This window comes from Parasteatoda tepidariorum, chromosome 2, assembly GCF_982258835.1.
Source record: "Parasteatoda tepidariorum strain Cologne lab strain chromosome 2, Ptep-v5.0, whole genome shotgun sequence".
NCBI lineage: Eukaryota > Metazoa > Arthropoda > Arachnida > Araneae > Theridiidae > Parasteatoda > Parasteatoda tepidariorum.
This window is the reverse complement of record NC_141756.1, coordinates 36,609,293-36,622,849: the sequence shown is the minus strand read 5'-3', so window position 1 is coordinate 36,622,849 and position 13,557 is coordinate 36,609,293. Positions and strand designations below refer to the sequence as shown.

General features: G+C 28.3%; 1 protein-coding gene across 3 annotated transcripts in view; it reads right to left on the bottom strand.

Moving 5' to 3' along the window:
• Positions 1 to 1,965: 1,965 nt before the first annotated feature.
• The window catches only part of LOC107450426 (uncharacterized), a 32,404-nt gene continuing 20,812 nt past the window's right edge, over positions 1,966 to 13,557 (bottom strand). For 2 of the 3 annotated variants that reach the window (XM_087157215.1, XM_087157217.1), the window contains 6 exons: positions 10,623 to 10,808; positions 8,380 to 8,757; positions 7,435 to 7,490; positions 6,114 to 6,221; positions 4,483 to 4,696; positions 1,966 to 2,649 (listed from right to left, as the gene is read on the bottom strand). In XM_087157215.1, the coding sequence (XP_087013341.1) occupies positions 2,186 to 2,649; positions 4,483 to 4,696; positions 6,114 to 6,221; positions 7,435 to 7,490; positions 8,380 to 8,757; positions 10,623 to 10,808 (1,406 nt within the window). In that variant the 3' untranslated portion in view covers positions 1,966 to 2,185. The remainder of the gene's footprint in view (positions 2,650 to 4,482; positions 4,697 to 6,113; positions 6,222 to 7,434; positions 7,491 to 8,379; positions 8,758 to 10,622; positions 10,809 to 13,557) is intronic. The other variant, XM_087157216.1, reaches the window with a different exon arrangement.

Sequence of the window (13,557 nt, the reverse complement as noted above, 5' to 3'; positions counted from 1 at the left end):
TATTGAAATACTGACTTTTTGCTTAGGACAAAGCTGGAGCTGGTTAAGTTTATTTTTCTTAAAAACAGAAACATCATTAACTCTTAAAATTAACAGGACTTATGCAAATGAAAAAGGTGCTATATGAACTTCATAGTAGACACACATGGTTAAAATAGCCTCGTTTATCCCAGTAAATTAAAATTTTTCTATGAATTGCTAAGGAGAAATAATCACAGGGAAAATAAGTTTATTAAGAGTATTTCTAATACTTCTCACAGATGGCGCTCAGTGCAGTTAAGTATTAATAGTCAGATACTAACATATTCTTCTTCATTATTATTAAATATATATTTTTCTGTTATAAAGAGTTTTGTTATAACTTGTGCAGATCACTCATCTTATATGAATCAATGAAATACAGATTCATGAATGAATAACCTAGATCAGGGATGGCGAACCAATGGCACGCGTGCCATTTATGGCACTTGACACAATATTTTGGGCACTCCACCGATCACAATTGTTGTTACACTGTGAGGCACGTGTAACAATTAAATTAAAATTCACAAAAAATAAATATTAACAAAAAAAAAACTAAAAATTAATGCTAAAAAAACAATTAATAACCATAAAAAACAAGCTAACAATAAATAACTAGCTAAAAAAAATTAACAGTCCTGCTTAAACTAACATATTACAACCTAATATAAGTTATTTGTCATCTAATCTGCATCAACAGAAGTCACACTAATGTTACTTGAAAGTTGAATTACGCGTATAACAGATATTGCACAATGTATTTTTTCAATATAAATAAGGAGTTTTGAGTTGATAATATTTACTATTATTATTTTCTCAATAATCACGAAGTCAAAATTCTTTAAATGCACGTCTATTACCTCATTAAGCAGTTTTTTTTTTAGAGAAAATGGCACGTTGGTGTATAAAGGTTCGCCACCCCTGACCTAGATAATCTTATTTCAAAATATTAATCTAAGTTATATTCCTCAAATGTGAAATAGTAATATTTTTTTTATATGTGTCAGGTTAAAATTTTGACTGGCAATATAATCTGTTGGTTTAAAATTGGTTTAGTTTCGTTGAATGCAGGATTTAATAGTACAAAATCTGCTACAATCAGGTTATTGTTGTAACATGCATAACCCAGCACAGAGTTGAGATTTTAACATTCAAACAATCAAAATTGCGATTGCACAAAGAGGAATAAAAAGCAGTAGCAGTTTTAGCTAACTTTAAGCAACAATTTTTTTGCATTTAAATATCAAATTGTTTTGCATGTTTGAAACAACTGTCACAATTAGAATGATACAATAAAATAATTTTAAAAAACAAATTTTCCATGGTTCAGCAGGCAAAACTGTCTGGAAACATTGTACTAAATAATTTTCCAGTGTCTTTGGAAGAATTGTAGGAGTAGTAGCTCTCTACAACTTTTAAAGCCCATAAAATCTCAGAAGAAAGAACTTCTTTCCCCAAAGCCCAAGAATCTTCTAAAAAGATTGAGGCAGCAGGAGAGCTGAAGGCAACAGAATTTAAGGAAACCGATTTAAGGAATCCGATCGCTCAAAAAATTTTTCAAAACCCCAAAATAAAAAATATTTAGCACTCAGAAGAAATTTTAGCACTTTTTAGGCCCTAAAAAAGTAGGGAAAAAATATTAGCACTTTTTTTGGACAGCAAGAACCTTGAGTAGGTTAACTACACTAGCTTCAATTGCTGGAAAATTGAAAGAAATACAAAACAGCTCAAATATTATCTTTAAATATTCCCCAAATTGTTCTTTGAGAGATTGCCATACTTTAAAAGTTGCAAAGAAATAAAATTTCCAGTTTGTAAGGAAAAATTCTGAGTTATTTTCAGATGATTTTTAATTTCCCTGTATTTTCTAGATTATTCTTGTTTAGTAACAACCCTGAATAAAAATAAAAAAAAATCTAAAAATATTGAAACATACTACAAATGTTAAACACAACTTTTATCTGTTTATTATAAAAAAGTTTCATAAGTAAATTCACATTCTAAAAAATAAGTTTATGAAGAATACTCAGTAAGATCTTGGTTATCCACACAACTGTAACTATTAACATCTTAGATAACATTAAAAAAATAAATCATTGACAATTAAAAAAAAGCATATAACGTCTTTTAAAAGTATAATAAGAGTTAAAAAAGTTATTCATTTCTAGTAGAAAAATCCATTCGTTGGCCCATTAAAAGGGTTTGGTTGATGAAGTAGGTTTGTATATTGTGGAGGTATGTTGGAAGATCGCTGAGGTATGCTTGAAGTTTGCAGAGGTATGCTTGATCTTTGAGAAGCACTTGAAGGTATGTCAACTAGGTTTTGAGCTAGCCGAATAAAGCTAGGTACGTTTGAAGATTGATGAGGCATGTTTGAAGCTTGATGAGGTACATTTGAAGAAAGATGAGGTAAGTTTGAATGCCGTTGATGCATGCTTGAAAGTTGGTCCGCCATTAAATGTCTTCGCATTATGGCTGAATTTCTGTTCAGTATTGACAATTCAGAAATTGTATTTGGACGTAGCTGGGCAGAACTGTAGGTTGGAAAAGGGTACAAATTTAGAGGTGTAAATTGAGGCACGTTTGAAGGTTGGTGTGGCTGTACAGGTGGCTTATGTATTTTCTTTTCTAAAATAGAAAAAAGTGCTTTCAGGATCTGGAACTTTCTACCGTTAAACATACAAGTTTTATAAAAAATCTATGATTTTATTTCTTAATTATTAGTAGCACAAATGCCACATTGCGCTATTAGTAGAGTGAAAATTGATCCTATTCGATCACACATTGCTTTCAGTTTTAATTTTGTGACATTATTTGACTTTAGCTCATCAAATCCTAGGACCTCTAAATCATACACAATTTAAATGTATAGAACATCTAAACTTTACTGAAGCTAATATTTTATTAAATAAAGGAAGTAGATTTTATAATTATTAATTATAAAATCTACTTGATAATTAATGGTATGACCAAAATCATAAAAATTATATTTATTTTTTAAATTTTAACAGGATGGCCATTTTTTAACCAAAACTAAATTTTTAAATTACCAATTAGAAAAGGTCAGCAATTTTCACATAAAATATGTTTAGAGAACTGTTTTTCAATTAAATTTATTACTTAAATGTTATAAGATTAAGAAAAACAATTGTTACTTTGAGTTATGTAAAAAAGTAACATTGAGTTATTTATTAAAATGTAATTGATAACAATAAATGAAAGAGTCGCAGGATAATTACTAAAATATATGTCTTGTAACATTACAATGTAAGAGTTACGAGACAATTGCATGCTTGAATACAACATCATAATTCATTGAAATAAATTTGAAAAACAAAACTTAAATTGCTGATCACAAAATCTTTCGAAGTCAAAGGTAAATTTCCCTGAGAATTCTAGGTTTTTCATAATCTCAGAGTGCTTGGCCACTGTTTAATTAAGTATATATCTCTAAGATATTAAGTTAAACGTAGAGCAAAGCAAATATTATATGGCAGGGACATTTAATGTATTTATTGAAAAATGGATATTATTTCAATCGCAAAATTTTAGAAATGAAATTTAAAAAAAAACAAAACAAACCGGACACAAAAAAACCGAACAAATTACGGTTTTAAGAAACATTTGAGTAATTTAGCTATAAAGTTTAAACAATGACAGTAGGAAATAAAGATTGATCCTTGATGCAGCCTTTCAATTTATTATTCCCAAGCTTACAATTAGTGCAATTTAAAACTAAAAAAAATCAATAAAATTTTTTTTATTTTATAGTGTTGGTTTCTTTAATTTTTTATTTATTTGTTGTTAAAAGGCAGGCTATCAAAGGTTAGTCGACTGTTTTCTGAGCCTTCTATTTCAAAATCAATCAGTTTCAATTAAAAACCCTCAATTAATGTCACAAAAATTTCAAATAGCAATCGACAAAATAAATCTTGTACAAGACTAAAATAAGATCTCTACCCAAAGAATCTAATTATTTTTTTTTCTTTCAAAAATGAAACTTAGAATTTTTTTCTACTTTTCTTAATGTAATTAACCCCCATAACTAAAACAATGAAAGACTTAACTACAAAATAACTTAAATTATAATAATAATAAAAAAAAAACATAAAATATAGGGTCAGTTTGTCTCTCTTCAGTAAATATTTATTTTGTGAAAACTAAAAATATAAAAAATATAATTATACATTTCAAGAAAGAGAAAATCTTGATGAATTATTTGTTCCATTAATATTTCAAATATCCAAAACAAAGATTTTTTTAGGAATGGCTAACCAGCATTTAATATAAATAGCACCTCAATAATATTTGCTTGTTATAATGACATACATAATATTTTATAATTTTCATGGTTTTCAAAAGCATACTATAATTGTACAATAGAAATCAGGAAAACTTTTAAGAGTTTAGAAATCTTGAACACTTAAGAACAATAGATAAAAATATTAAAAATGAACATACTTTGTTCTTCTTCTCGCAATTTTATTATTTCTAATCTTTTTTCAACACTAGCTGGATCTAATTGCTCCACAGCTTTGCTTATAAAATTGTCCAAAAATAGACAAGGTGTTTCAGTCTTAATACTTGCTCGACACATTGGACACTGCCTTTTCTTTTCTTTCCATTCAGAAATACAAAATTTACAGAATGTGTGAGAGCATCCCAAGGTTATTGGCTAAGGAAGGAAGGCAAAAATAACACCAATAAATGGACACTTTACACATAAACATTTTTTTTAAAGATAAATACTTGAAAAGTTTGTAATGAATTGCCTAAGTATAACCCCTCATTAGTACCCTCAGTCCCTTCTCAGCATTGCATCAAAACAAAGGATTTATTTTTGTGACTAATTATATCATTAAAATCTTTTCTTGAACATAATAGGTATTTAAATGATGATCAAATGTAAGAGATTTTGGAATTAACAAATTAAGATTCTCTGATGTTATTTTTATATATAAATCAAAATATTATTGCTTATATAATATTCATCACAACTAGTTACTTAGAGATAACTCAAGTTATTCAATTGGGTAAAAACGGGCAATTTTGCCAAAAAGTTACTTTTATTAATTATATTTTATTTTATAACTGTTGAACAGCCGAACCGATTGAGTTTACGACTACCAATGTTCATCTCTGTAGCCTTGTAATTTTAAACTCAATCCAGATTTTGTGGGGGACCATTTTAATGGAACTAAAGGGCATTTGGGTTACATGAGGAAAACCATCACCAAAACCTCACAGGGCTAAACTGACTGCAAGGACCAATGATATTTCTACCACTGAGGATATTTTATATCAGCACTGTGGTGGGCAAAATTCGAATTAACTAGCCACTGCTAAGATTAGAGCCAGGTTTACGTAATTGAGAGAAGGCTTTACCACCCGAGGCTTTACCACCCAAATTTGATTTCAGTAGCTTTTCAAAACCATTTTAATTTTTGATCTCCGATTTTTAGAAATGAAGTCAGTTATTTTTCGTATGTTGATTAAACAGGAAATAAAGTCTTGAAAACAAAACTAATTTTGTTTGTTATGCTTCGAGAATTTTTCAATAAATATTTTTAAGTCAAATAAAATTCATTTTTACGAACTAATTTTGAAATATTAAATTTGTAATCAGAACTTTCTTGCATTTGTCATGGATTTTCTGAAAAACATTCATTTCCTGCTAACACACATTACAAAAAAAAGTCTAAATGAAAATTTATTATTTTTTATCAAGCTTTTAGTAATAAGATTTATAAATTTTTTCCTTAAAAATTTAAACTATATTCATTTAAAATTTAAAAAAGGTATTGAAATATAACTCTAAACACTGGTAATTACATTATTGACTTAGAAAAATTTTTGTAATTCACGCATTACATTTTGTTGTAGAGCTGTGAAGAGTGACAAAAAATGTGTAGCTTTTTTTAAACTTTACATTTGATTAAAATAAGCTTCTTAAAAAAAAAAAAAAAAAAACCCTTCAACTTATCAAGAATTCATTCAAGATTATCAAGAAGACATTCAGTTTTTCTTCAAATAACAATGAATGGAACCTCATATTACGTATCTTAACTTTTATTTAAAAAATAAACTAATACCTTTATCAAAACCTCTGTGCAAATATTACAGATTAACTCATCTTCTATGAGTTTTTTAAAATCTTCTTTAACATTTTCAACTTCTTGTTTGGCTTTTAACTTCTCCAACTGAAAAAATAAAATGAATATTATGCATTGACTCTTAATTATAAGCAGAAAAGAGTTAATTTCTATTTTAAAATAAATAAATTCTGTAATAGATAACAGATAAGGAAATCATAATTTCTTTTTAGTTGAATAGATTTATTTTAAAATTTTAATACACACTATACTGATAAATTTCTAAAATTACCCAATTAAGGTCCTATTAATATAAAACATAATTTTCAAGTATACCACATAATAAAAAAGAAATAGTATAAATTATAAATAGTACACAGTACCACAAATTCAGAACATTGCAAATCTGATTTAAAGAGAAATCAATGTAACAGAACCTAAAAATAAAATAATGGTAAATACCAGGGTTGGCATGATTTAAAACACTTTTTTTTAAATAAAAATCATTAACTTAAGTAAAAATATTTGGATACAGTATAAATGGTACATACCATAACATTAAAGTATAATTTTTGTTTTGTTTAATGCCTGATTTTGTTGATATAGAAAGTTTTATCCCCGGTTATCTACTAAAACTGTATTCACAGTAATTGATATTTCAGTTTGAAAATTCCTTTCTGTATGGTTATATGCTTCCAAAAGTAGAACTATTGTGAGCGTTCTTCTTGTTAATAACTTAATTATTCCTAACCAATATATGAAAATGTAAAGACACAATTTTTTCTATAAAAAATCCTAAAGCGTGTATCAATAAATTACAATAAAGCCTGCGTTGCAATATGGCAGTAATTTGCAAACCTAATTTCCACTTCGGAGCACTCCAACGTTAAATTTTATTACTCAAAAATTAATAGAGAAGGCAATTTACCTTTTCTGGCAACAGGTAATCGTTAAAACACAGTTCCTTTAAGCAATTATACTAAACTCAATTATAATATTTTCTTTTTTCCCCATGTTTCATATCCTTTACATGCTGATGATTAAACTAATGATTATGTGCAAAATGAAGGTTTAGTATTTCAGGCATTACATTATTAGCAATCTGACTTTTGGATTATAATACATTCTAATTAGAATTTTTTAGTAGAATAGCATAAAAATGGCTGAAAACTAAGATTTAATTGCAAATTGACTGTATGGTTCCAAATTTAATAAAAATCTCAAAAAGGATACTCTTTTCACAGAAAAAAGCACACCAGAGACAATATAGTGTATAATGGGGAACAGAAAATGTTCAACGTATGAGGAAATTAAAACTTACTTCACTATCCTTTGGACTGCTATCAAGTGTGATAAGTGGAGGAATATCATTGGAAACTGTAAAAAGAAAATTCACTAAGTCTTAATAAAGTAATTTATAAATTCAAATTGAAAAAATTTTTGATATTATTTCTCCATTACAGTATGCCAAATAGTTTTGAAAACTATTATTCTCAATTTGTTTTAACATTTTGTACAATGAGAAGAGGAAAAAAATATTTGCAAAATGGTAATGTTATATCTTCAATAGATAATAAGGCCTGCCAATTAAAAAAATTAACATATTTTTAGCTCTTATAAAATGGAATAATTTATTTTTGCAATATATCTCCTGAAGTAAATAGAAAAATCTCCTAAGTAGATACAAAAAACGAAAAAAATTTTACAAATGAGAATTCTTGCTATTTAGCAAAAGATTTTAATTATAAGTTTAGGACAATTTTATAACATAAAGTCTAAACATTATGCATTTCTATGGAAATAAAAGGAATTTGCAAGCACAAGAACTCTTTAGAAAACACTGTTTGAAAAGTTAAATAAATTTTTTGTTAAGAAACTACAAATGAAAAATAGAACCATAGTGTTTGTGGGTTGCAGACTAAAATTTCTATAACAAACTGCACATTTTTAAAGTTTAGGAGATAAATTTTTTTTAAAAATCCAATGATGAAAAAATATCAAAATTTTAATGTTTGAAAAATATGATCTCTAAAAATAAAAAAAGTCTAAAATTGTGATGATTTGATTTTTAAAAAAGGGGTTATAATAGTTTTCATCTTATTTCATTTATAGGTTGATACTAAAAAAAAAAAAAAAAAAAAAAAAAAAAAAAAAAAAGTAGTACCAAGTAGTAAATGTAATACTGAAAAAGACTTGTAATACTGAAACAAAATATGCAGCAAAATAAATAACTTTTGATTAAATTTTTAACAAGTTGAGTAATTACCTTCCTCCAATATAGGTGAAGATGGTTTGCTCTTCTCAAAAGAAGGAGTATTTTTTAGTACCTCATGAATTGAAATGATTGAGGATGAAGAAGATTCGTCGCTTTCAGAAGTATCATTAGCAGTTAAATTAGTAGAAGAAGCAATTTCATCCAGATCAGGCCACACACTATCCAGTATCTGTTCAAATTCTTCAGCAGAAAGAGGATTATGAATTGTTGAAGAACTGTCTTGAGTAGTTTGGTGAGAGCTTTGATTATCCAACAGTCGATCAGGTTCAGAGATAGTTTGCACTGAAGAGCTTAAACTACTGCCTAAAATTAAAGAGGGCTTGTGATAGCTTCCAGTTGATAATGAACTACCAGAAGCAGATGAATGACCTGGCATAAACAAAGGAAAACAAAAATAATTAAAATTCTTTTTCTATCTTTAACAATAATATGTTCTAAGATTGAATACTTTACATTTTTTTGTAATTGAGCAAGAAAAATATGCACAGTAAATATTGGATTATACAAAGTGATTGAAACAAGACTGGATTTGGATAATTGAAAAATCAGGATCAGTAAAATTGTTTTTAAAACTATTTTCTCCTGGTTTTCACTTAGTTTCAGAATTTTTTTTTCTTCTTAGACTCCAGGAATTTCATGAAAATTTCAGTGTAAATCCAGACCATTTATTATATATACCATGCAATGAAAACTGATTTTTTTTTATATTTTTTAGTTCAAGTATTAGATTTTGTGAGCAAGAAATTATCAGTGAATGAGAATGGAAACATCAAAAAGTTTCCCTAAAATGTGGGATTTCTACCAACAAACAATCTTAATAGATGTTAAAATTAATTAAATTGAATCTCTCAATAATAGATTACTGACAATTCTAAGACGGGTAATTTTCCAGGAATGATGTAAGAATTTTCTGGGTATATATATATATATATATATATATATATACTTTCCCGGAATATTCCCAGCTTTTCAGAGTCAAAATATAATTCAGTGCAAATTCCAGGTTTTTCCTTTTCTCCATGAAATATGGAAGCCCTATTTTCCTCATTAAACACTGAAAAATTTAGATTTTATATTTCTTATGAATATTATTTATTGAAATTTAAAATTACCAATTTACAATACAATTATTAACACTGTGGCAAAATTTTTTCTGGCTTTCTGCAGGATACTTTTATTAGCAGATATATAAGTTACTAATTTAAAGTAATAGAAACGTGCTTCCACAAAAAAAAAATTGAATAAAATACAAGTGGATAAACCCAAAAAGCATATAATTCTGGATGATCCCAGAGCCGAGGGAGTTGCTTGCCTTAGAATAATAACTGGACATGACTACTGGCAGGTCCATCTATTTAAAATTAACCTGGTCAATTCACCTCTTTGTGTGCTCTGTACACTTCGCCTATGACTGGGGAGCATCTATTTGATTGCCCCTCTCTTCTTGACATTTTTTCCTATGACTTTTGTGCCCTCTCACCTTCTGGAGCTACTTCAGTGTTGTATTGGACTACAAGACGCCTTATATCCAAGAAGACTATGGTGGGCGTAATTTTAAAAATAAATAATTCTGGATAAAAAAAAAAATTAAAAAAAAACATCTTACAAAACTTTCTGGAGAAAGGGAAAATCAAAAATATTAACTTCATCATTCTTTATTTTTCCTACAACTCTGGGGAAAATAAATTGAAATAAGTTAAATTTCTGCAGAAAAGAAATTTAAAATATTTTACTTTCCAAATGAAAAATCTTTCTGCAAAAACTAACGTTTTGTGACAATGTCTGCGTGATTCTGGTACAGGATTATTAGCACTATCTAGAATTTAACCTGGGTTTCAACATTTAGATAAAACATTAATCTAAATCAGAAGGAAAAACACGTGTATCACAATCTTATTCCTCGTTATGCAATGCGATTTTATTTCTTCTCCAACACAGTTGAATATTATTTGGTAAGCAGACACAGAAGCTGATGTACTAAAAAGAAATCATGTTCTGCTCCTCCTCACGCCCCATTCAAAATTGAAAAACAGGTGCAGTGGCAATACTTGACTTTGAGCCATCATTCTATTTCCTTGGCTGTCACTATGTTCAAAGGGGGAATAACAGAAATGACATGATTAAGGAAAAAAATAAAAAAAGGAAAAATAGGGGAAAAAAGGAGGGGTGTCGAAATAGGAGGTCTGCAGTCCCTCTACTTAATATATGTAATGAAACTACAATAATATTTTTACTTGTCTCTGGTATTATTATCTGTACATCATCATCAGAAAGTTCTACATAGGATGGGCTAGCAGACACTTTGATTTTCTTGCTCTGGCTACTTATACTTTGTTCTTTTTCTACACAATTTGAGCTTGATGAAGGAACTGACAAATAATCTGAATTGTTCAAAATTGGAGATGATTTGCGCTTGAAACCTAAATTAAACAGTTGAACATGTAAATTAATCATATGTGCATTTCTGTTACCGGCAAAGTATGAAATATGGTAATTATTACAGACTGCCTTCCTTAGCATTGTATATGACACCCAAGCATTTTAGAGAATGACAAATGCTATTTATGCAATGTAAGAAAACAGTTTTGATAAAGCTATTATATAAATGATGAGTATTTCTCAAATACACAAATGAAATTCTAAAAACAAAATTAAGGCCACCACAAAAGTTTATTCAAATAAGGAAAGAAAAATGAAATTTAGACAAAACATTTTATTCCTTTAAGGGAAACAAAATTTTCACATAAAATAAATTAAGATTAACCTACTTGTTGCAACATGGATTGAATGACATTCGATTATATTAAAAAAGAATGAGATTTATCCCATACTTTGATGTGCTATAACATAAATTTAGACATTTAGAGTAAAATTATATTATGGTACCACAATAAATTAGTTAGTGCTCTTTACATAAACATAAAAATCAGTTAGACTACATTTAAATACAGAATCCTATTAACTAAATAAAAATTTAATAATAATAAGTTTCTTTACTCAGAATTTATTTTTACATATTTTTGAAAGAACATAGATTCTTGATACTGCTACTTTAGCTTTTATCAAGGTCTAAATTTATAAAAAATTAACTGAATAAAAATAAATTCATTCAATCTTTGAGTAAGTTCTCAAAACTTATTTGAGATTGCATACATTTAAGACCTGCTGCAGAAATTTTTTTTAGTGCTCCTTTTCATCAGTATCCACAATATAAGTTTGCAATTTATGTCTTTTATTATCTTAATCTGTAGGAATGATGTAAAAATTCATCACTTTGACAAATCTGTGTTATTGCATCATTAATAATTTGGTTTTAAATAGAAAGAGCTCAATTTTTGAAATCACAAAAGATAAATCCTGTAAGATTTTTATCTGCATTTACTAATAATGCATATTATATAAGTGAAGTTTTTTTTAAAAAATCTATCTTTTCTTTTTAAATAAATTAAGCGAATAAAAAACTTTTATAACTACTAACATACCAAGATAAATACATTTGCATTATTTTGAGTCATTCACACATAGATTTTAACTGTAGATAACTTAGTAAACTACTGGTTGCATGTGCTTCATCCAGGAATACGCAGAGTGGATTGGCCAAAGAAAGAATTTGAAAAAATCTAGTACAAAAATTTAAAAAAAGAAAGCAACACTAAAATAGTGAAAATTCTAAATGTTTTGATCTATAATTGTATAAAAGAATATGATTTAATCGAGACAGTTGGCATAACAATTTAGTCAATACAATACATAACACAGAATTTAAACAGATGTGCCAAACATAAAAGTATTTAATTTTTTCCCCACAAGACATTTCATAATTAGGCACACTATCAATCCAGTATTAAGATTTTCGAACATACTTTTAAGACTACGAACCAACACTCAATAAAACAAAATATAGTATTCATATACAGTAGAGTCTCGAAAATCCGAGGTAATTGGGGCTGACACTACCTCGGATTACTGAAAACTCGGATTTTCCGAAAAAGTAGAAAATTTTTAACAACTACAAATGAAATTAAATAAAATGAACATATTACCTTAAAATCTTTTATTCTTTAGTATAATGATGTAAAAGATTCTTCACAATTTAAAAAAATTGTCAATTTTTTGTTGCGTCAGTATATTACTTCTCTTTGTTGATGCGATAGTCAGCCAACGCTTCAAAAGCAAAACATCTGCAGGGGTGGCTTCAGTTTGCTGTTCTACATATTTTAAGGCTAGTTGTAAGGCTGCAGAACCTTCACTATGAGATATTTTTTTTTCTGATAACGGAGAGTCGTTTTCTTCTGTTTCATATTCTTCCTCATCTTCCATCATTTCTATAATACTTGAGTCTGTTATTTCCAGCTTGTCGTCACTATTTAGCTATTCATTTAGATCAACTGCATTAGAGTTTTCGCAGCCTGATAATTCCTTCACCAAATCTTTCAAAACAATTGTTCCACTATCATCATCATTAATTTTCTCAATAGGCGTAACCAATTCAGGTAGAAACTTAGTCCACGATTTAATTACTGTCGTAGGTTGAACTTCTTCCCAAGAATCTGCTATCCAGTAGACAACATCTCTCAGACTTACATTCCTCAAAACATCCGCAACACTTTCATCATCAGACTGAACTAAATGTTGTAACAAACGGTGTCGATATTTTTTCTTTAAATTTTCCATTGGCTGAATCAAACTTGTAAAATTGGCGGGAAAAAATATAGCACGGATTTCACCTCAACGTAGCTCATCATCGTCCGGATGAGATGGAGCGTTATTTAAAAACAAAATTGCTTTGCAAGGCAATTTTTTTTTCTCAATGCCTTCCGTGTTTCTGGAACAAAATGTTCTAGAAACCATTGTTTGAAAATTTCTCGATTCATCCATGCACTTTTCTGATTTTTTTTCTGATTTTTGCACTTTTCTGATCAAATTTGGCACCTCGAATTAAGCGGAACCTCGGTCTTCTGAGACTCGAACTTTCGAGATTCTACTGTATACTAAAATGCGAATCCTATAAAAAAAATTTCTTCAAATATTCCCTTAAACCACATTGATGAAAGATCAATTTTGCTATATTTGCCTAAAAACACTTTTGCCAACTATGCAGAAGTTTGACTGTAAGGGAAAAGGATACTAGTTACACCACAGGGATGAGATTGACCAAAAGGCAAAAAA